This window comes from Podarcis bocagei (genome assembly GCF_964188305.1).
Source record: "Podarcis bocagei genome assembly, chromosome: 9".
NCBI classification, from domain to species: domain Eukaryota; kingdom Metazoa; phylum Chordata; class Lepidosauria; order Squamata; family Lacertidae; genus Podarcis; species Podarcis bocagei.
The window spans coordinates 7,612,148-7,635,676 of record NC_138134.1 but is presented as its reverse complement, the minus strand read 5'-3'; the positions used below and the strand labels follow the sequence as shown (position 1 = coordinate 7,635,676).

Below are 23,529 nucleotides of genomic sequence, written 5' to 3'. Positions count from 1 at the left end.
CTGCCTATTGACATCAGGCAAACACCTTCACTTCCCTCTTTCAATGCCTCCTAAAAACATTTTTGTTTAATAGAGCCTGTCGAGATGTGTAGAATGTAGATGTGTGTTCTAATCTGTTTCTAGTTTCTTGCTGATTTTGTTTTGTGAATATTTTAAAGAGTTGCCTTTACTTGATTTTATTGCTTTATTCTCTCCCTAAACCACTTTGAGGAATTTTTTAATATTTTAATAACTAAGCGGTGTGTAAATTAATGAAATAAATAAATGAATGTGTTTGCCATTTTCAATGCAGGCTCAGCAGTTTGAATGGGTGAAGAACTGGTACCCTGGGTTGTACTCTACAATTCAGAAGTTTGCGAAAGAAGGGCGTTTCATTCCTGTTGGGGGCACCTGGGTGGAAATGGTAAGAAGGCAAGCACCCTTCTCGGTAGCTGGGCCACCCAGGCGGCCTGAGGCCAGAAAGGGCAAAAATCTCACCTTTTGCCTGTGTTGCAAGTGTTGAACTGAACTTCTTTGTAGCTTAGGTTTCTAGCAGGGTAGCCAATGTGGGGACCTGCAAATGTTTCCATACGCCAGCTCCCAGCAGCCTCGCCCAGCATGGCCCTTGGTCACTGATGACCCATCTAGAGGGCACCACGTTGGCCAGCCCTGAAAAGAATCTCATTGTACTCTGTGGTCCATACTGCTTGATCTTCTCTCTGGCTGCTAGTGCCCAGAATTCTTAGATGGAGCACTTCATTTGTCTGGGATGTGCAGTTGCTCCGGTGAAGAATGCTGCCAATCTGTGCAGGTGGGGGGGCGGTAGGAAAGAGTGATGGGCTTAAGCTTCCTGCATAGGGTTACAGGCTTGTGATCTTCCCGCAGGACGGCAATCTTCCAAGTGGAGAATCCATGGTTCGTCAGTTCCTGCAGGGACAGCGGTTCTTCCAGCAGGAGTTTGGGAAGCTTTGCTTGGAGGTAGGTGCTCCCAGCCCCAGACGTGTCCTTTGGTCCCAGGGTGGGGGGGGGACTTCAGGCATGGGGGCAAAGTGCAACCCTCAATCAAAAACTGAAAAAACCCGGCATAAAAACAGAACTATTAAAGTACATATAGTAACAATAGCACAGTGCTATTTAAAAGCACTTTTCTTTAAAAAATGGTTAGTTTCCCAAAGCAGTTGAATAGCCTCCACCTACCAGAAGAAGGACAAGGAGGGAACCAGCCTAGCCTCTGTAGGAAGGGATTTCCAAAGCCTGAGAGGAGCCACCACCAAGAAGACCCTCTCCTGCATCCTAACCAGTGAGGTTGTCCTGGGCATCTGCTGGATCACTGCTTGAACCAGACTGCTGGGTGAGATGGACCTGTTGTCTGGCCAGCAGGGCAGCCGTCACAGCATTTGCTGTTTCTTTCATCTGTTTCTCTCCTGCACAATCAGTTCTGGTTGCCAGACACGTTTGGCTACTCTGCACAGCTGCCCCAAGTGATGAACGGCTGCGGGATCCACCGGTTCCTAACGCAAAAGCTTAGCTGGAACCTCGTGAACACTTTCCCGGTGAGTTGTTTTGCTGTTTTTCAGTCAAGAAAAAGTGTCATAGTTTAGAAATTTCAGGGGTCAGCAAACTTTTCCAGCAGGGGGTCAGTCCACTGAATCTCAGACCTTGTGGGGGGCCGGACTATATTTTTTGGGGGTGAAATGAATGAATTCCTGTGCCCCACAAATAACCCAGAGATGCATTTTAAATAAAAGCACACATTCTACTGATGTAAAAACACACTGATTCCTGGACCGTCAGCAGGCTGGATTTAGAAGGCGATTGGGTCGGATCCAGCCCCCGGGCCTTAGTTTGCTTACCCATGGTTTAGATTGAGCAAGAAATAGCTTTTCCTTTCATTGCTTAAAAGGAGTGTCCGGGTGGGTGTTCTTGCTCAGTTGAAATCTGCCCTGTAGCATCATAGGATTATTCAAGCCATTGTTTATGAAGCTGGCTCCCCCTGCTGCCACCACCAACCGTAGTTAAGATTAAGCACAGTTTAGGGTTTGGACATAGTGCTAAATCAGTGATTCCCACCCACTTGGTTCCATAAACTCATCCTCAATGTCTCCCCTCCCCTCCAAAAAACATTATTCAGAATAGTGGTTTGCAAGACCCACTAAGGAAGGTAGTACCACAGATAAATTCAAAACAGTAACAATTAATTGCACGTTGTCAGAGCTGCTTCCAGATCCTAGCTCACAGAGGATCACGCTAGCCAGCGGTCACTTGAAAAAGTCTTTATTGAGTTACAGTTTCCATTCTCAAGCTGCTGCGCGCAGCTCTACATCTTACGGGTTAGACCGGCGAAGCTCCGTCTGAGTCTCCGCCCCCTGTGCACCAGCTTACTAACCTAGCCTTACTCCACCTTTTCCGCCTGACCGTTCTTCTCTGGGTCCCTCTGCCCCCCGTGGTCTCTTCCTTCCGGGATTCTTCTGACGCTAACCCCCCGGACCCTCCTGTCTCCTTGCGCCGGGCTTTAGGACCTGGCTCCCTTTCCGGGCTGCTTACTGCGCCACCTTCCTGTGCATTTGAACTTGGCGCGCGCGCCCAACCTTCCACTTTCCGCCTGACCGTTTCTTCGCTCCCCGATGGAGGTGTGGCCACTCCTGACTCGTGCCCTCCCTCCTGTTGCGAGCTGCCAGCGCTTGATACCTGGCGCCCTTCTTCTCCCCTGCTCTCTGTTGGTGACGCTGGTCCCGATTTCCAACTGCTCCCCTCTGAGCCCTCTCTGGACCCTTCTTCCTGGGGTGTCCCCCTAGGCTCCCCCCTTGCTCTGGCCACTGGTGCTCCTTTCTGTGAATCTTCTGATTCACTGGAAAGACTCGGAGATCTCGGGTCGTCGTCATCACTCATCTTTTCTTCTGCCTCCTCCCCCTCGCTCTCTGTTTCCTCCCTTGCCCTCGCCTCTGCTCCTGAACCCCTGACACACGTGTATTCAAAAAATAAATATATGCTGTGATATAATCTTGCAGCTAAGAAATATACCAAAGACTATTGGACGAAAAATATTATGTTGGGGAGATATCACACAGGTGAAGGGGAGCAGTGGGGAGGGTAAGGTTGAATTTGGGAAATAATATAAGGGACAGCAAAGCATATAATAGATTCTTATAGAATAGTAGTATATTGTAACCAGAATAGAAGTTCAAAAGGGGAAGTAAATGTATTTTTAGTATTTCCATTATTGTAATAGTTATTATTATTTCTCATCGGTAGAAGGCAATGTTAACTTAGACTTCTTTGTTTTGCTGTCTGTATAATTTTCTTAAGTCAATTTTTAAATAAGACTATTGAACGAAAAATATTTTTTGCAAACTCTTGCTAACGAAAACATACGGGTGAAGGAGATTTGTAGCATAAAATGTTTATATATAACTACTTACCAAACACACACAGACCTTTGCCCACCGCAGATGACCAGTAGCTAGTTTGTAAGAAAATCAATAGCTGTTACCAATAACGGGCTGTCTTGTGGCAACTCACAATTGAAAAGGGAAAAGCTCTGCGAGCGATAAGAATAGTACCGTATTTTCCGCCCCATAGGACGCACCTAATTTTTTGGGGCGGGAATAAAGAAATGTTTTTCCCCTCCCCAGACATGGGGCAGGCGCGGGGGAAGCCCGAGCTTCCCCCGACCCCAGCCTCCAGAACAGCCTGCTATCTGCAAGCCTAGGGAGCCGCGCCGGTCTCCCCAGGCTTGCGGAGAGGTGTGCGAAGCCCCGGGGCGCTCTTCAGGGCGCACCAGGCTTCGGAATGCAGGCAGCTCTGCGCTACCCTCCGGAGCCCCGCGTGGCTTCGCACCAGGATCCAGAGGATGGCGCGGAGCTGCAAGAAGCCCTGGAGCCCAGGCAGCTCCGCGCCACCCTCGGGAGCCCCGCGCGGCTTCACGCCGGGATCGGGAAGGTGGCGCAGAGCTGCAGGAAGCCCGGGAAAGCCTGCATTTGCCCCATAGGATGCACACACATTTCCCCTTCATTTTTGGAGGGGAAAAAGTGCGTCCTATAGGGCGAAAAATACGGTAAATCATTAAATGCAGTGATCAGTGCCCCTTGGAGGGCCCCCACCCCAGCACCCCCTGCAGCCCCCTTGCCTCTTAGCACCTCCTAGGTAGTCCCACCGCCTCCCAGGGAGCAGGAGCACCTACTGTGGCAACCCCTGACATTGACTATGGGCCGCAATCTTCTCTTTCAGCACAACACCTTTGTCTGGGAAGGCATTGACGGTTCCCAGGTTTTAGCCCACTTCCCACCTGCAGATTCCTATGGGCTGGCTGGTTGTGTGGAGGAGGTGAGTGAGGGCTACTTGCCCCCCGGAAGAAGGAAGGGAAGGCCAAGTTGGGGTGGGGTTTCTAGCACTTCTGAAGACCGGCAACTGCAAGGAATGTATTGCAAGGGAATGGACTGAATGACCTGGAAACCATAGCTTGTCCAAGGTGCTGGGAATTGTACCCCTGTGTGGGGAGAGGGGAGCCATGCGCTTTAAATGTGCTTTGTAGGAATGATCGCTGGGTGCGGAGCACACTCCCCCTCACAGATAAAGCCACAGCTGTCTGAACATCGTGCCCTCTGTCTAACCTTTTGCGGTCTCAGTAGTCTGCGGTGTCCTGTCTGTAACCTTTGTCTCTGAGACCTTTTGTCTCCTTGTGCAATACCCTGTGCAAGGGGAAAATGACACGGTGGAAACAGGTGCCAAAATAACTTTGTACCACCCCACGATCTCGGGACGGGAAGATGCGTAAAGGTCACAGCCCAAAATGTGTCTGCCTGGGTTTGCATATTGTGTCAATAAAAGGAGCCTCCACAGAGCTGGCCGGCAGCTTGCTTGCAGCTCACCTGTGCGCAGCCACCTGCATTACCAACTCCTGCCTCATGTCCTTCACTTCAGTGCTTTGCGTGTGTGGTGTGTGTCAGGTGCTGCTGCTGGTTGCTCGCGAGTAACCAGGCAGGACTCCAAACCTGTCTTTTACAGGTTTTATTGTGCAAACTATTTACATTGCAGATCTACAAAGTTCATGTCCGTCTTAGTCACTTGCAGAATCCGGAAGTGGCCCCTTCCGGCTTCTCCCCCAACTTAAGAACTTAGACGCCCCAAGCCTCCACCTCCCCTCCTTGCGTTTCACCCCTCTGCGCAAGCTGGGCGACAGACATGGCGTGGGTCCCTCCTGGACAGCCTGGCAAGGTGAGGCACTGGGGCTCTCAGCAGCATCCTCAAGCCCTTCCCTTGCTTGGCTGGCGTTTCTGCTCACTGGAAGAGGAACTGCTCCTCAGGAGCTTTGGAGGCTCTCTGTATCCCAACCCTGCCTCCCTCCCCTGTTCCGATGGCAGTCCCCTGACAGTGTGGATCAACCATATTGCCTCCTGACACCAGGCAAGCAACCTTAACTGTACTATTTTCAGTGCCTGCTTAAAAGATTTTTATTTAGGAAAGCCTATCCAGAAATGTAGAAGATACGTGGGTCTTTATTTCTTTTTAATAATATTTTGAATATTTTAAAATACCTGTTTTAACTGAGTTTTTCTAATGCAACCATGTTGATGTTTTCTCTTATATTCTTGCAAACGTTTCTTTCACAATGGAGCTGCATGTGAATCTTGAGAATAAAATAAATAAATAAATATTCCCTTTGAAAAGAGGTCACGTCATCACGTTGTTGCCTCTGCCCTAGATGTTAAAAACGGTGAAGAACAACAGGGACAGGGGCCGTGTCAATCACAGTGCCGCTCTCTTTGGCTTCGGAGACGGGGGAGGCGGCCCAACGCAGAAGATCCTGGACAGGCTGAGGAGAATGAAGGACACAGACGGCTTGCCAAGGTCAGTCTCCCTTTGCTGCTCAGACAAGCCCACTTTAAAAAGGAAAAAGAAAGGCTTGGCTTCCTGTGGTTAGGAAGATGGGCCCACAAAGGTATGGGCTGAATAAAAGATTTGTGGGAAGCCATATACAGTCATACCTTGGGATAAATATGCTTCAGGATAAGTATTTTCGGGTTGCGCTCCGCGGCGACCTGGAAGTAACAGAGCACGTTACTTCCGGGTTTTGCCGCTCGCGTATGTGCAGACAGTCAAAATGACGTCACGCGCATGCGCGGAGGCGATGAAACGTGACCCGCGCATGCGCAGATGCGCAGTCGCGTCTTACATTCTATTCAGGATGCGAACGGGGCTCCGGAACGGATCCCGTTCGCATTCCAAGGTACCACTGTAAATGCCCCATAAACAAATTGGGATGAACACTCATTAACTCTCGGTATCTCCCCCCTGCATCCGGATGAGCATTTACCTAGTCGGAGGACACTTTCCTGCGCCTCAGGAGGTGGCGCAGCAGGGCCAGTGAGGGGGCGTGGCCTGGAGGAAAGAGGGTGTGGCCTTTTGAGCATCCCCAGGACTGGAGGGAGAGGCATTTAGTCTCTGGGTCTGAAGCTCTCCCCAGCCCTGCTACAACCGGTGGTTTCTCTTTCTTTCCTTCTCGCAGGGTTCAGATGTCCACCCCTGACCGGCTTTTCACTGCCCTGGAAAAGGAAAAGGCTCAGCTGTGCACCTGGGTTGGCGAACTGTTTCTGGAGCTCCATAATGGCACATACACCACACATGGACAGGTTAGTATGCACAGGAAAACGGTCAATTAGACAGTCCTCCGGCTGAGAGTCAAAAGGTCTGTCCTCGGAAGCTTCTGTTCCCGAATTTCTAAAACCAGCATAACCTTAGAAGTTCAACTTGGGGGAAGTTTGTCCTCATAATCCTCCTGTCGGTTGCTGCAGCGTCTGCTTATTTTGCTTTGTGAGACAGGAAAGGACAACCTTCCATTTTATTTTATTTTATAAAATATTTATTAAGAATTTAAACCATAAAACCCCATTCGCATACACAACCCAAAAAAGAAAGAAAAAACACAATCACCATCAATCCGTAAAGAAAAAAAAGAAAGAAGGGGAAAAAAACAAAGGTCCAACAGAGGTCCGGAAGGCCGCAGGTTCTGGGTACAAATACGTAGAGTTGTAATGTTACAACTTGCAATCTCTGCTTATTGGTACCTGATTATCATCATCATCTATTAAATAATTAATTACAGCATTGAAATCCACTACGAAAAACAATTTAAAGCAACTGGCAATCATAAAAAACAATGTGTCTGATCATTTCCTTCCATTGCTGTTTTCTGTAAATGTTTTCTCCTTTTGAAACCAGATTAAGAAGGGGAATCGGGAGTGTGAGCGCCTGCTCCACGATGTTGAGATTCTGAGTAGCTTTGCTTTGGCACAGAAAAGCTCTTTCCAGTACCCTTCTGCTAAGCTTCAGCACCTGTGGAGGTACCACTTTGAATGTGAATATTTGGTGCTGTTCAGAATATGGGATCTTGCTGGGCTTTGTTGGGGTAGTAGAAAGGGTGGCCAAACCCTAAGAAATATCACCCACCACCTTTTCCCTCCCCACTCCTATCACGGATCCTGCCTGCTCTCCATCTGAGAACTGTGACAAGGTGGTGGAGCCCCTGACCCGCAAATGCTTTGTGTAGATGCCAGGTAGTTCCTCTCTTCCTTTGGGTCTCCTGATTTTTTGTCCCCTTTTGGTGGCAGGCTCCTCCTCCTGAATCAGTTCCATGATGTCTTGCCAGGCAGCTGTATCCAACTGGTAGCTGAGGATGCCATGAGATACTATTCAGGTATGAATTTACCCTGGCCCTTGAGAGAGACCTCAAGAGGCCCTTCTCTTCAGCCTGCTATCGGGTACATTAGATTGGTCAGCCCCAGAGGCGGGGCCTTCGTGGTGGCAGCCCCAGTCACATGAATTCACTTCCTAGGGAGACACATGTTGCCCATATTTTACTGGGTTTAAGAATCTAGCACTACTTCTCTTCAGGTATTGAGCTGTCAGAATGACTATAGCATGGAACAGAGGTTTCTGAACCCTGGTCCTCAGACCAGCAGTGGTCCAAAAGCTTTATTCAGGTGGTCTGTGGCATGTCTCTGAAGAACACTTAGAATCTGTATTCTGCAATAAAATACAGTATAAGAAATAAAAGCAGCAATACGCATACAATTAAAAACCATGCCGTATCTGACACAAGGGATGCGGGTGGCGCTGTGGTGTAAACCACTGAGCCTTGGGCTTGCTGATCAGAAGGTCGGTGGTTCGAATCCCCGCGACAGAGTGAGTTCCCGTTGCTCAGTCCCAGCTCCTGCCAACCTAGCAATTTGAAAGCATGAAGTGCAAGTAGATAAAAAGATACTGCTCTGGCGGGAAGGTAAACTGTGTTTCCGTGCGCTGCTCTGGTTTCGCCAGAAGCGGCTCAGTCATGCTGGCCACATAACCCAGAAAAACTGTCTGTGGACAAATGTCAGCTCTCTCTGCCAGTACAGTGGTACCTTGGGTTACAGATGCTTCAGGTTACATACGCGTCAGGTTACAGACTCCACTATCCCAGAAATAGTACCTCGGGTTAAGAACTTTGCTTCAGGATGAGAACAGAAATTGTGCAGCGGCAGCAATTTTGCTAAAGTGGTGCCTCAGGTTAAGAACAGTTTCAGGTTAAGAACGGGCCTCTGGAATGAATTAAGTTCTTAACTCGAGGTACCACTGTACTTTATTTTATCTTGGAGGGCAGGCACCCAAAGCAACCCAAGGAACGCTAACTGGCGGTTGGGGTGTGTGACACCAGGACAGAAGGCGACTCGGAACAGAGTAACCGGGAAGAGGGCAGGTTCTAGCTGTGGAAAGGAACCATCCGCACGGCAACATTTTGTTGCAGGTCCCACTTGCCCCTTTTAAAATATGTGCTACCGCTTTAGCTCACTCTGGATGGGCAAGTTCCCTTAATGGAAATCCTTTCCCCCCAGAAATTTGCAGTGCTGGATCTCAACTTCTGAAAGATGCTGTGCAGTCCCTGTTTGGAGGCCTTTTGTCAAGCAGTCAAGAGACTAACGGTGGCATCCTTGTGGTCAACACGTTGCCGTGGAAACGAACTGAAGTCATCCCCAAAGCTGGACCAGGAGGATCCAAGACCTTAGGTGCCAACAGTGCTTCAGGCCCAAAAAACTTTTGATTCACAGATAGATTACTTTATAGCAAGTTCTTCTTTATTGTAGTGGGTAAAGTACTTCTAATCGTTACAGAGTCCTTGCAATATTTTTAAGTGAAGGGATTGTTGCATTCACAAGAAGAAATGCTAAAACCTATTTTAGTCATGCCCATTAATTTCAGTAAGCATTGTGTCCCCAGGTGGGAGTGAGATACAGTGCAGAGGATTGTAGAAGGACTTGACCTTAGCCAATGCACCTGTCCTTTGGCTGCTTCAAAGTTAACCTGTCTCCTTTGTACCTCTTTAGCCTTGGTGACAGTTCCCAGCATGGGCTACTGTGTTGTTCAAGATTCCTTACCTCCTCCATATCCCGTGACAGTGACCAAAGAGGTGAGCTCCTCTGTGACTTTTGCCAGGAAACCAGAGTTAATAATAAATGCCGTGGGGCTACCAAATGGTGGGCACCTGAGGGCACATGTGGTGGGACTGCCTCAAGGTTGCGGAATTCTGGGCCACGACGTTCAAAGATATTTCTTTAATAACAAATCACACTCGTCCCTCCTTCATATCTGGTGCTTCAGAATTATTTTCTGAAGCTGATAAAGAAAAAATAAGGAATTCATTTGCCACCTTTTGATGGCAGCCAGGATGTCTGGAGCAATGTTTTGGGAAACGTTTGAGCTAGTCAATTTGGCCTACTGGTACGCAAGGGTTTGGCAGGTAGCCTTGCTGGAAGAAAAATCCCGTAAACTGTCTCTAGGTGGATTCGTTCAAAAAGACAAGTTTGATGAAGTATGGTTTGATTTCATATAGTTTCAGAACAAGGAGGCATGTGGATGGATGCCCCTCCATGGAATAAGTTACATGAAAGTGCAGCAAATTCCATGACTTGGGAATGGAGATCCCATTGCCTCTCTAGATGTTCTGTACTACAACTTGCATCACCCCTGGGGGATGATGGGAGCTAGAGCCCCTCTTTCTCTAGCTGATGGGTGAATCGAGGCAGCCTGTGTTTCCCCTTATTCTTAGGCATCAGGGTGTGACTGTTGGGATGCTGCCAGGGAGACGGGGGCATCAGGCAGGCCCAGAGCTGGCTCCAGCCACCGGCCAGCAGCCGGGCGATCTCCAGGTCACAGAACAGCATCAATCAATCAGCGACTCGAGCCTTAGTAGCCTTCTGAAGCTACCGAGTACGCTAATTAGCAGAGTGAATAAATCTCCACAACGGAAGTGGCGGACAGAGACATTCATAAGCATTATTTACAACATTTATTCAGCATAGTTCAGGAACAAAGGAAAAAACATGTCTGCTTCCCTTCGTCTCCAGCAAAACAGCAATAGCAAAAGCTATATACAAAACAGAAGTTCCCAGCAGACTGTGCTGGAAGTAAACACGCATGTGACACACAACAGTCATGCCTGATCCCTTTTAAGGTGGAACGGAACTATATCCTAACAGTGACCTCCTAGCGGCTCTTGTTCCTTTTCCTTTATTTAGTTCTTAAATCTTCCTCTTCAGGTGGATGGCTCTGTCATCATGAAGAATGGTCTTGTCCGGGTCTGTCTGGATACTCTGGGGCGTGTGACATCGCTTTGCTTAATGCATCCAGAGAGGTACTTTGAGAACCGAACTTTATTTGTTCTCAGATCAAGCCATGCAGTTCCTTGACTCTTCCGAGGGTGTGCTTTTTTCTCCTTAGGGAGTCAGTTCCCGAAGGTTGCTGCGCTAACCAGTTTGTGATATTTGACGACGTTCCATTGTATTGGGATGCCTGGGACGTTATGGACTATCACCTGGAGACCAGGTAGGTCGCCTGTCATCGTTTTGGCGCAACGCTGCAGCTTGAGATTTCTTGTATGTAACGAAAGGATGCTGAAGAGCTTCTCTTCGCAGCAAAGGTAATGGCATCCATTCGGTCTCTCTTCAGACAGAGCTGGAATTGCAAATCGGTCAGAGAGAATCACACACGCTTTGCACCAATGGCACAATTTAGTTTAAACCACTGGGGCGCTTCCAGGTGTTGTTAAAAAATATCCAGGTGTATCACAAGCATGTAGGGAGAAGTGGCCATACAACAAGTAAGGAAAAGCAAGGGCTTATATAAAAAGAAATAGCACATTTCCTTGTTTGAGAACACTGCATGTTTTCAGCATAGCTCAAAACTCAAATCTATGTATCTCAGGGTAAGCAATATTTACCACTGTAAGTAATGTTCTTGCATTTTGGAACCCTTCTCACTCCTGTTCTCCTCTCTCTGTTACATACTCATTTCTCTTGAAAAATCTTTAGGCATAGCCATTCTTCCTTTGCAGAGGGAAGGAAAACAGGACTAAGGAGGAGGGCGCAGTACAGACTTGCCCCTTAATGTGAGCGGCATGGAGGGAACCTATGAAAGTGATGGCCAACAGACTGAAAGCAAAGGGAAATGGAATGTCTAATTCGCTAATGGAGCAAATAAAGGAGCAGCCGCAGCTCAGTGCAGTAGGGAGCCTGCTTTGCAGTGTTAGTCGCCAGAAGCTCAGATTAGAAGGTAGTAGGTGATGGTGGAGGGGACTGCCTGAGACCTTGGAGAACTGCTGCCAGCCAGTGTAGTACTGATCTAGGTGGAGAAATGTCTGCCTCTGTGTAAGGGAACTTTATTTGATGGGACCAGGCGGGCAGGCACGGAACAGAATGAAATCTAATCTGCTATCTGAAACCTTTTGGCTTTTCTAGGTAGTGTGGTGGATTTCTTCAGTAAACACACCATTGTGATGCTTGAGATGGCTTTATCTGGTCACAATAGCGGCCTCTGGGGAGCCCACAAAAGTGGAGTCCCAAACCTATAAATCACACAGGCTTACATAGAGACATTCCTTCACCTTCGCTTTGCACATGTGTCTATAATCATCACCCATCCATCCACCAGGGGAGAGTAAGGTGCATACTACACATTATATACCATTCACAATTGCTGACACAGCTAATTACAGTGACTTATCAGCACCTGCTACACTGGTAAAGGTAAAGGGACCCCTGACCATTAGGTCCAGTCGTGACTGACTCTGGGGTTGTGGTGCTCATCTCGCTTTATTGGCCGAGGGAGCCAGTGTACAGCTTCCGGGTCATGTGGCCAGCATGGCTAAGCCACTTCTGGAGAACCAGAGCAGCGCACGGAAACACCGTTTACCTTCCCACTGGAGTGGTACCTATTTATCTACTTGCACTCTGACGTGCTTTCGAACTGCTAGGTTGGCAGGAGCAGGGACCCAGCAACGGGAGCTCACCCCGTCGCAGGGATTTGAACCCCCGACCTTCTGATCGGCAAGTCCTAGGCTCTGTGGTTTAACCCACAGCACCACCCGCGTCCCTATGCTACACTGCTACGCAGCTGTAAAAACTAGGTCAGGATATGCACCCTGGCTTTTAAATTGGTACACACCCCGTGGAACAATAATGAACCCTAACATTTAAACAAACTATTCAACAATGGGCTGTCTACGCTACAGTAGTCAGCAGAGGCAGCTCCCCATGGGTATCGGGCTTTTTGTGCTCCCTCTTGTGAGAAGCACTATCTTCTACTCAGAATAAAGCTTCCCACAGCCACCGTTGGAGGCAGTGATGCTCCTGAATACCATTTCCTGGAAACCACAAGAGGGGAGCGGGCTGCTCTTGTGATCGGTTCCTGCTTGTGGGATTCCCATTTTGGGCATTTGGTTGGCACTAGACGGGCTGGACTAGACGGGCCATTGGCTTGATCCAGCAGGGCTCTTTGGATATTCTTCCCTTACGGCCTAGAACAGGGGTCCCCAAACTAAGGCCTGTGGGGTGGATAAGGCCCGAGGGACTCGTTTATCCAGCCTGCGGCAACTGCCGCTGCCAGCTCTTACCAGTGCTGCGCTGCGCGGCTGCCCGCTTCCGGGTTGGAGGAGCACCGGAAATTGGTTGTGCGCATGCGCAAGTGTTATTTCCGGTGCACATTCGGGTCGGAGGAGGCCCGCGCACAAGCTATTTCCAGTGCTCCTCTGACCCGGAAGTGCGCCGGAAATAGCGTGTTTACACGTGTATGGGCACGCGCTCCCCCACCCTTCCGTCCGCCGCGCAATCGGCGCTGGAGGCACTGGCCCAAGGTGCGGTAAGTTTGCTGACCCCTGGCCTGGAACTCTGAGCCAATGATTTCCTTGTAAATATCCCTTTCAGGAAGACCATTGCACATCTCCTTAAACCCTTGGAAATCATCCAGCCAGGGGGACTGCGGGGCAGTGTGACCTTCTCCCTTCAGATCAGCGAGAAGAGCGTTCTTACGCAAGAGGTCATTCTGGACGCAGCATGCCCTCACGTCCGCTTCCAGACTCAGGTTCGATATGCTTGTAATCTTCTCTGGAAGCTCTTTCCCCTCCTAAATACACCCACACCTGTGTATGTTTTGTAAATCTGTTTTTTTCCCCTTTAAATTAAATATTTTTAAAATTACATTTCAAGAAAAGATCGTACAAGGTTATGCAAAATACAGTGTTAGCAAACAGGGTCTGGTGACAATATACATAGTCCATATACCATTACAGTGGTGCCTCGCAAGACGAAAAGAATCCGTTCTGTGATTCTCTTCGTCTAGCGGTTTTTTCGTCTTGCGAAGCAAGCCCATTGATGGATTAGCGGATTAGCGCTATTAGCGGCTTTTAGTGGCTTATCTGCTGATCGGATCAGCTGATAAGCGGCTTAGCGGCTTAGAAAAAAGGGGGGGAGGGGAAAAACCCAGAGGAACTCGCAAGACATTGTCGTCTTGCGAAGCAAGCCCATAGGAGATTCGTTTTGCGAAGCACCTCCAAAACGGAAAACTCTTTCGTCTAGCGAGTTTTCCGTCTTGCGAGGCATTCGTCTTGCGGGGCACCACTGTACTGACCACTGTCAAACAAATACAGACATAAAATAAAACCAAAATAAATAAACCACAGGTATGTGAATGTGTGGAAGGTAGCAAGTGGAGCTATCTATAGCATAGGCATCATAGTTAAAGAAGACAAGGTTACAAAACATGGACCCTGTTATACCAAGGAAAATGATGAAATGTGCTGAGTCAGTGTATAAGCCATATTTGTTTGTAGGCCAAGGGAGGTCTTTGCTTACCATAGCTGTCAACTTTTCCCTTTTTTTGCGAGGAATCGTATTCGGAATAAGGGAATTTCCCTTAAAAAAAGGGAAATGCTGACAGCTGTGCTGCTTACAAGTGAAATAAAGTCAGACCAAACAAGTATGAAATCGTCCTTTTTCTTTGGCCCCTCAAGACTCTCAGCTTACTACGTTTTCCAGCAAGGCAATATCTCACACTTTAGATGGGTCCAGTCTAATTTTTTCCACAACTGTGCGATCCTCATTCCAGCTGCTATAAGTAGGTGCACTATCAAGCCTTTCTTATGCAATGTTTAAAATCTATTGATTCAGAATGCTTGATATTTCTGATTTTAAAAATATTATAAACGAGGCCTGCTGTGCAAAATCCAAAGGTTGCTTTTGTAACCTTAGTCTATGAAAGATTGCAGCGTTTTGGGACTTTTAGCTTAGAGAAAAGGTGAACAAGAGGCACCATGATAGAAGTTTAAAAAAATTGTGCCTGGGAGGGAGAAAGTGCATATAGGAAAGTTTTTCTTTCTCTCTCATAACAATAGAACTCAGAGGTATTCAATGAAGTTGAATGCTGGAGGATTCAGGACAGTTCAAAGAAAGGACTTCTTCTCACAGCGCATAGTTAAACTGCAGAACTCCCTGCCCCTGGAGGCAGTGATGGCCACCAGCTTGTTGTTGTTTAGTCATTTAGTTGTGTCTGACTCTTCGTGACCCCATGGATCAGAGCACGCCAGGCACTCCTGTCTTCCACTGCCTCCCGCAGTTTGGTCAGACTCATACTGGTAGCTTCGAGAACCATCTCGTCCTCTGCCGTCCCCTTCTCCTTGTGCCCTCCATCTTTCCCAACATCAGGGTCTTTTCCAGGGAATCTTCTCATGAGGTGGCCAAAGTCTTGGAGCCTCAGCTTCAGGATCTGTCCTTCCAGTGAGCACTCAGGGCTGATTTGCTTCAGAATGGAGAGGTTTGATCTTCTTGCAGTCCATGGGACTCTCAAGAGTCTCCTCCAGCACCATAATTCAAAAGCATCAATTCTTCGGTGATCAGCCTTCTTTATGGTCCAGCTCTCACTTCCATACATCACTACTGGGAAAACCATAGCTTTTACTATACGGGCCTTTGTTGGCAAGGTGATGTCTCTACTTAAAAAGTAAAGACATCACCTTGCTGCCAGCTTAGATAGATTTAAAAGAAGATTAGACAGCTTCTTGGAGGAGAGGGCTATCAAAGGCTACCAGCCACTGTGGGAAGCAGCAATGCTGCTGGAAATGGTTGCTGGAATTTGTAGGAGCGGAGAAATTGCTCTTGGGCACGAATCCTACTTGCCGGTTTCCCACTGGGGCTTCTGCTGTGAGAACAGGATGCTGGACTGATTCAACAGCCAGGCTCCTCTTAGGGTCTTGAGACAAAATTTTTACTGCATTTTAGTGTTAGTGTGCTTGGCTCTGTGATAGGCCTTTTGAACATTGCATCATTAGGAACTTTGCTTGCCCCACCCCACCCCAATCTGTCATTTCAGTGAACTCTGTTGCGTTCCAAAAGCAAGGAAGGATTGGACTCTGATTAATAAAATACACACGAGGCTTGACCAGCAAGACTCTGGGAGGAAGGGCCAATAATAATCTGTCCACGCCTTGGCCCAGGTCGTTTTATTCACAAAAGAACCTTTTACACAGTGTTTGTAAGGACCAATCAGATTTCCTCTGAGCATTTCAAAAAAAAACACGTGGGACAGATCAGAAGAAATCCTTTGAACTACAAAGAAACTATTTCCCGCTTGAGCATGCATACGTGGTTAAGCTAAATAAACAGGAACCAATGAGAAATGCATTTAGTACCCCTAGAAGTCACAAACTCTGTTCCTGGCCCTTAAGATCTATCTTAAGATTAACCAAAGCTACATCAAAGCTACCTTCTATCTTTATGGCTCGGGATGCCTGGTCTGTGTTTTAGAATGCTTTAGGTGTAGAAAATGGACAGTAGAGAAGATGGGCAGAGATGCAGAGGCTTGTGGGATTTAATCGGAAATCATTGTCAATGACTCAAACCCAGTCAACGCAATGCTTTCATTGCGGACACAATGGCTTGCTCCACATTTTCATAATTCCTCATAGCAATCCCACCTGACCCCCACAAACTCTACCCTAATCTGGTTTCACTTTCCTTTGCTGTTTGGGACAGGCCTGGAAAAAGGAGGACTCATCAGCTTTAGTAGGTTGTGTAGATGTTATGACACTTCCTGGTGACCTGCAAGTTCCTAGAGCAGGGGAGCCTCCAAATAAACTTGGAGAATGTATGTGTTTTATATGTAAGTAAGTAAGTAACGTATTTTTCACCCTATAGGACGCACTTTTCCCCCTCCAAAAATTAAGGGGAAATGTGTCTGCGTCCTATGGAGCGAATGCAGGCTCCTTGGCTTCAGCGATAGCAACGCGAAGCCTCCAAAGCGCAGAGGGAGCGCTCCCCCCGCGCTCTGGAGGCTCCGCGGTGCTTTCGCTGAAGCCCCTGGAGCACATCAGGAACTCCTGCTGTGCTCCGGGGGCTTCAGGCAGCTATCCGCAAGCCTTCGGAGCACAGCAGGAGTTCCCGCTGCGCTCCGAAGGCTTGCAGATAGCCGCCTGAAGCCTGGAGAGCGAGAGGGGTCGGTGCACCCCGATCCCTCTTGCTCTCCAGGCTTCGCTTCGCTGGAGAGGCGCTGCACAGTTTTCCCTCTCTGCGCAGCGCCCCTTCAGTGAAGCGGGAGGAGAAATGGAAGGGGCTCTGTTTCTCCTGCTGCTTCGCTGAAGGGGTGCTGAGCAGAGAGGGGGAGAAATTTTTTTTCCCTGTTCTCCCCCTCCTATGGTCCGGTGCATCCTATAGAGCGAAAAATACAGTAAGTAAGTAAGTAAATAAATAACTTTGAGATTGGGGGCAGAGCGGAGAACAAGGCACCTTTTCTCGTCTGATATGCTACTCATCTTGCTGGATCCACAGGTGGACTGGAACGAGGCTCATAAGTTCCTCAAGGTGGAATTCCCTGCCAAGGTCCGGAGCCCCAATGCCACATATGAGATACAGTTTGGCCACCTTCAGAGGCCAACGCACTGGAACACCTCTTGGGACTGGGCTCGGTTTGAGGTGAGAATCTGCCCACAGGCTCCTGGCCAAGATAGGTATTGCTGGCTGGCTGTCAACCTTTCTGTTTATCAACTGTCTACACCGGTGGCTCCCAAAGATTTTTGGGCTGCTGTCCCCTTGGTTCCATAAATTCAGAAGAGTTTTCAGCAGGTGTTTCAAAGTTGGCACAGGAGACGCCTGCTAAATATTTCATGGCAAAGAGTTCTTACAGGACCAGGCCAATGGCACCAAAGGCTCTGTTTCCTGCTGTTGCCAAATGAGTTCTCAGAGAACGAGCAACGACGCTCTTGCAGATGAACTCAGTGATCAAACTGGGACAGAAGGGTTCAGGCAATCCCTGAGTTACCTGGACCTAAGTTGTTCAGGGCTTTGGAAGACCCTTGAACTGGGCAAAAGGACTGTGAACTCAGGCCTGGCACTGAAAACACAATCCCTGGGCTGAGCATATGCTCAGAGGCACCTTGTTCCTTAATTATGTGTATGTATGTCCACCCTCCCCAGTGCTTTAAAAAACAACAACAACATGGTTCTGGTTAATATACCTTAGGAATTCTAGTTTTAAAAACACAGGAGACCCTGCAAGCCTGAAGTCCGCTTACATCTGCCGTAGATGATGATGTTTATCATAATATCTGGTTATTCTTTTTCCAAGGTGTGGAGCCACAAGTGGATGGACCTGTCTGAGCATGGCTTTGGGGTGGCCCTGCTGAACGACTCCAAATATGGCTGCTCCGTCCGGGGCAACGTGATGAGCCTTTCCCTGTGAGTTTTGGCAGGCAGGCAGGGAAAAATTTCTGGCGGGATGGCTTGAGGTCTTTGGTATTCCAGAATTTTGCTGTGTTTTCCTGGCGCTTTAGAAGGGAGCTTGCAGATGCCTTGTGTATCTTAGCTCACATCTAATGTTTGCCTGTTTGGCTACGTCAGTAATGGAGTAACAGAAGTGAGTCTGGGAATGGCCATGTTGATGGGACTGCACAGTCAAAAAGACAAGCGTCCCGTGCAAAGCTCAGAACAGATAAAAAGAAAGAACTTAGTCAGGCAGCACAGAGTTAAACCATGGAACTTAGATGGCTTTAAAAGAGGATTGGACAGTATCATTGATTATTCCTCTGATACTTGTTTAGAAAACCCAGTAAAAAGTCATTTTTCTGGGGGAAAAAAAAGAGGATTTGACAAATTCATGAAGGAGAGGGCAATCGATGGCTGCTAGCCTCAGTGGCTACATTCTCTCCATGGTCAGCAAAAGATTCTGAATATCAGTTGCTGGAAACCACAGGAGGGAAGAGAGCTCTTGTGTTCAAATCCTACTTGTGGATTTCCTTTCGGTGCATCTGGCCGGCCACTGTGGGAACAGGGCGTTGGACTAGACGGGCAATTGGCTTGATCCAGCAGGCCAATTCTTACCTTCTTGTATAGTAATATATCATTTTCATCTGCATGAAGGTTAAGAGCACCAAAGTCGCCTGACGCCACAGCAGATATTGGGAGCCATCAGTTTACATATGCAGTGATGCCTCATGTAGGTAAGAAGAGTTTGGATTTGGATTTGATATCCCGCTTTATCACTCCCCGAGGGAGTCTCAAAGCGGCTCACATTCTCCTTTCCCTTCCTCCCCCACAACAAACACTCTGTGAGGTGAGTGGGGCTGAGAGACTTCAGAGAAGTGTGACTAGCCCAAGGTCACCCAGCAGCTGCATGTGGAGGAGCGGGGAATTGAACCCTGTTCCCCAGATTACGAGTCTCTTAACCACTACACCACACTGGCTAAGTGGAGCTTTTTGAAGCAACTAAACAGCCGCCTTCAGGCATGGCGGTGAGGTGACTGTCCCTTTCTTGCCTCTCAAAGTGCTGTCTTCTGAACAGGTTCATTCCAGGAGGCGGAGGTGATCCGTCAGGCATACAGCTTGAATTTCCCTCTTCACAAGGTGCCGTGCGTCTCAGGGCAGCACCCAGCTTGGAGCGCCTTCTCTGTGCAATCCCCAGCTGTTGTCCTGGAAGCAATAAAGCAGGTACGGGGCCCAAGTCACAAAGTGACTTCTCTCGATGGCTACTAGTCACAAAGGAAGCTCAGCTCTAACTCCACGATCACAGGCAGCAGTGCTTCTGTATACCGGCTGCTGGGAACAAGAGAAAGAATTATTGTGCTTGGGTCCGGTTTACTGGTTTCCCACAAGGGGCATTGGGTTGAGCCCTAGATGGGCCCTTGGCCTAATCCAGCAGGACTCTTCTAATGATGAGCACAGCATGAGATGGTAGGCAGAGCTGGGCACTGCCCAGGTGCCCTCCGCTGCAGTATGCCAGGGGTGGGGAGCCACAGGCCTGAGAGCAAAATGTGGCCCTTCAAATCTCTCTGGCCCTTGGAGTTGAAAATATCAATAACAAAGAAACCAGAGTCATATCTCCTTGGATTGATAGATGAAGAGATACCATGGGGGGGATATTTTTTCATATGCAAGTACAGCTGCTAGAATAGTGATTGCTGCTAGGTGGAAGTCACAAGCTATACCCACAAAGGAGGAATGGGTTTGTAAACTAAATGAATATTTAATTTTGGCAAAATTAACTGCTATAATAAGAAATCAGTCGAATCAAAAATTAAAAAAGGAGTGGAAATGTTTTGATGAATATATGGCAAAATATTGCTGGGGGAAAAGATACGCTAATATGCATAGATTAAAATGTGAAGTACTGGATGGAAGAAAAATTAGTAAGGAAAGATAATAAGAATATATAGATGATTTGAGAAGATTGTAGAATGCAAAGGTTGTTGTAAATTGTATAATGTGGAGGAAATCGAGTGGGGGCGGAGGGAAGTGGGAGGAAAGAGAAAAAATAATATGGTGGACTGAGGAAATAGAAATGTAAATGGATGGGGAGGAAATGGTGTTAGCTTTGGTACATCTGTATTGTGATGTAATATGGGAAAACCAATAAAAAAAGAAAGAAGAAAAACAACAACAAAGGAAAAAAATCTCTCTGGCCCTTGGGAATTTCTCCAAGCAGTGCCCCCCCTGCCCATGCCCCTCGCCACCCTTGCCCTTGGCTTTTGTGATGGAAGAAAGGTGGGATACAAATATAGTAAGTGGTCAGCCATAACCAATGGACCACAAGGAGAGAGGAGTGGTTGCACAGAGCTGGAGAAGAGCATTGTGCTGACTATGCGCTGATTATGGGATGCTTGTGTGTTTTCTTCCCTCCTTTCAGGCTGAGGACATGCCAGGCGTGCTGGTGATCAGGCTGTATGAGTCGCACGGCAGTACTGTGGTCACCTGGCTCCAGACGTGTCTCCCAGTCCAAGAGGCCGTCATGTAAGTGTGTAAATGTAAACACCACAAGGCACTTCCAGGCTGCTGCTGTTTTCAGGTGGAGTTCAATCACATCCTGGCATTCCGCTAAAGTTTATTTGGCACCCCTGACAAATAAATGCACTTCCCCCAAAAATTTGGATTTTTTTTGTACAGTGGTACCTCGGGTACGCGGGTGGTGCTGTGGGTTAAACCACAGAGCCTAGGACTTGCCGATTGGAAGGTCGGTGGTTCGAATCCCTGTGATGGGGTGAGCTCCCGTTGTTCAGTCCCAGCTCCTGCCAACCTGGCAGTTCGAAAGCACGTCAAAGTGTAAGTAGATAAATAGGTACCGCTCCGGCGGGAAGGTAAACGACGTTTCCGTGCGCTGCTCTGGTTCGCCAGAAGCGGCTTAGTCATGGCGGCGACATGACCCGGAAGCTGTACGCCGGCTCCCTCAGCCAATAAAGCGAGATGAGCACTGCAACCCCAGAGTCGGCCACGACTGGACCTAATGGTCAGGGGTCCCTTTACCTTTACCTCGGGTTAAGTAGTTAATTCATTCTGGAAGTCTGAAACTGTTCTTAACCTGAAGCACCACTTTAGCTAATGGGGCCTCCAGCTGCTGCTGCCATGCGATTTCTGTTCTCATTCTAAAGCAAAGTTCTTAACTCGAGGTACTATTTCTGGGTTAGCAGAGTCTGTAACCTGAAGCGTCTGTAACCCAAGGTACCACTGTAATAAAGAAAGCAGAGGGGAAGTGTACTGGAAAGTGTGAGATAATACTTGTTGGTCACAATGCTGTCTAACCTCCCAGCAAACAAATCTGAACGGATGCTTAGTGAGTAGCCGATCTCATCTCGCCTCCCGAATCAGGATGAATGCCCAGTGAATGGGTTTTCCGGACTGTGCTCAGAGTTTCACTCTTCTCCTTTCTTAGGTGCGACCTCCTAGAGCAGCCTGATCCAAGCAAGTGCGTGCTACTGGAGGAGCGTGGCCTGCGCCTCTCCTTTACACCTTTCCAAATACAAACTGTCCTGCTGACTTTGAAACAACCAGGCAGCAGCTGATCTTCTGGAGCACAAACTGCAAGCTTGGACCTGAAGCTATGGCAGACACGGGTGGACTTGAAAGATCCGCACCATTCTTCTTCTTCTTCTAAATAATTTTTTATTATTTTCCTTTAAACAGCTTTCAACAATACATTGATCAACATAAAAACCCTTTTTGCTCTGCCAAGCTTACGACTTCCCTTCAACCGGTATCCCATATCAAATCCAATTGTGCAATCTAACTTTACTATATGTCTACATTGTAGGATTTACTTCAATCCTGCTAGTGTCTTCAAATTTTTGCAATTATCATAAATATACTCCAGTCTCTTTGGAATTTCTGATCATCCTGGTCTCAGATCCTGCAGGTCAGTTTGGCCGATTCAGCAAAGTCCATCATCTTCACCTGCCACTCCTTTAGGGGCCATGCTAATCTTCTCTGTATCCTTCCAATTTTGGTATATCTGCTGCCGAAGTGAACACATCCACGCCATTCTTCTTATTTCATTTAACTAGAGCACTAAGGTCTGCCAACCTGTGGCAAGTGCAAAAAAGCTGCTGTGCGATGCCGCCAATGCAAAATGGCAGGCTGGGATGGCACTAGTGGCCTACTTTAACCAGTGAACTTCTATTTCCTGGGATGACCTACCTATTCCAAGTAGCTGTGATTCCTGCATTGCAGGGGGCTGGACTAGATGACCCTCGGATCCCCTTCCAACTCTACAGTTCTATGATTCTATGAAATCTACACCTGGGATTCTTACAGCTTAATTGACTTTGTGGCAGTGGGCAGCTTCTGTGTTAATATTGATAAACAACTGGGAAGTTGGAAACTTTTGCTTATCTGCTGTGAATCATCCTGTTTCTGCTCAAACCTTTTTAAAGGGGATAAAGGTAAAGGTAAAAGGCCCCTGACCATTAGGTCCAGTCGTAACTGACTCTGGGGTTATGGCGCTCATCTCGCTTTACTGGCCGAGGGAGCCGGCATACAGCTTCCGGGTCATGTGGCCAGCGTGACTAAGCCGCTTCTGGCGAACCAGAGCAGTGCACGGAAAAGCCGTTTACCTTCCCGCCGGAGCGGTACCTATTTATCTACTTGCACTTTGACGTGCTTTCGAACTGCTATGTTGGCAGGAGCTGGGACTGGGCAACGGGAGCTCACTCCGTCATGGGGATTCGAACTGCCGACCTTCTGATTCGCAAGTCCTAGGCTCTGGAATCAATGAGCAGAGTGGGGCACAAGAACTTAGGACTTTTTCTTGACAATTGTCTCATCATAACACCACACCCTACAACACCATCATTTCTAGAAAAAAAATCTTTATTTGCACCAAAAAGCACCGTAAGAATATAATCAAAGGAGAGATAGAAATATAATCACCAAGAATATAATAGCCAAGGGTAAAAGTATTTGACTGAGTAACTGTTAAAATGCACGTCTCTTTCAAATCTAGGAGGTAATGTAGCAGTGGATCAAATCCCACTCCTTGCTGAACAGAACTACCTCTAGATATCTTACTGATCAGCTGAAGTGTTGGCCTGAATTATCCATGTAGCTCCTGAGCCCCGGAGAAGATTACTGTCGGAAATAAGGCAGAAAAGGAAATACTGCAACTGTTTCAGCAGCTGAGCTCTGCTCTTGTGCTCCTGATCCAAAGGCCAATCTAGACATGATGTTAAATGTGTCAGTGGTGTTGTTTTTAATGCAAGTAGTATGAAGGTGTCATTTGCTCTGGGGGAAACTGGAACGGCTTCAACTTCATTCCCGCTGCAGTCCCCTGCTAGCTGCATCGAACAACCTGCACCTTAAATGCACAGGTGTATAATGGGCCCTCACCTTGTTCAGGAAGCAACAGGGCAAGACTCATTTCACCTAAAATTGCAGCGCCAAGAGTCCAGGTCTTGGAGGAGCTGGAGGTAATGCCATCAGCTTGTGGATTCTTCTT

The 23,529-nt window shown here is 47.9% G+C and overlaps 1 protein-coding gene across 1 annotated transcript in view; it reads left to right on the top strand.

Annotated features, from left to right (window-relative positions):
• MAN2C1 (mannosidase alpha class 2C member 1) overlaps positions 1 to 22,510 on the top strand; it is a 34,111-nt gene extending 11,601 nt beyond the window's left edge. The window contains exons 8-26 of the mRNA XM_081207624.1: positions 293 to 403; positions 865 to 957; positions 1,416 to 1,532; positions 4,207 to 4,302; positions 5,681 to 5,826; positions 6,485 to 6,608; positions 7,198 to 7,319; positions 7,587 to 7,672; positions 8,847 to 9,017; positions 9,336 to 9,418; positions 10,548 to 10,642; positions 10,729 to 10,833; positions 13,209 to 13,365; positions 17,103 to 17,246; positions 17,899 to 18,008; positions 18,690 to 18,769; positions 19,111 to 19,256; positions 20,452 to 20,555; positions 21,472 to 22,510. Coding sequence (XP_081063750.1) covers positions 293 to 403; positions 865 to 957; positions 1,416 to 1,532; positions 4,207 to 4,302; positions 5,681 to 5,826; positions 6,485 to 6,608; positions 7,198 to 7,319; positions 7,587 to 7,672; positions 8,847 to 9,017; positions 9,336 to 9,418; positions 10,548 to 10,642; positions 10,729 to 10,833; positions 13,209 to 13,365; positions 17,103 to 17,246; positions 17,899 to 18,008; positions 18,690 to 18,769; positions 19,111 to 19,256; positions 20,452 to 20,555; positions 21,472 to 21,601 — 2,220 coding nt within the window. The 3' untranslated portion in view covers positions 21,602 to 22,510. The remainder of the gene's footprint in view (positions 1 to 292; positions 404 to 864; positions 958 to 1,415; positions 1,533 to 4,206; positions 4,303 to 5,680; positions 5,827 to 6,484; positions 6,609 to 7,197; positions 7,320 to 7,586; positions 7,673 to 8,846; positions 9,018 to 9,335; positions 9,419 to 10,547; positions 10,643 to 10,728; positions 10,834 to 13,208; positions 13,366 to 17,102; positions 17,247 to 17,898; positions 18,009 to 18,689; positions 18,770 to 19,110; positions 19,257 to 20,451; positions 20,556 to 21,471) is intronic.
• The last annotated feature ends 1,019 nt before the right edge of the window (positions 22,511 to 23,529 follow it).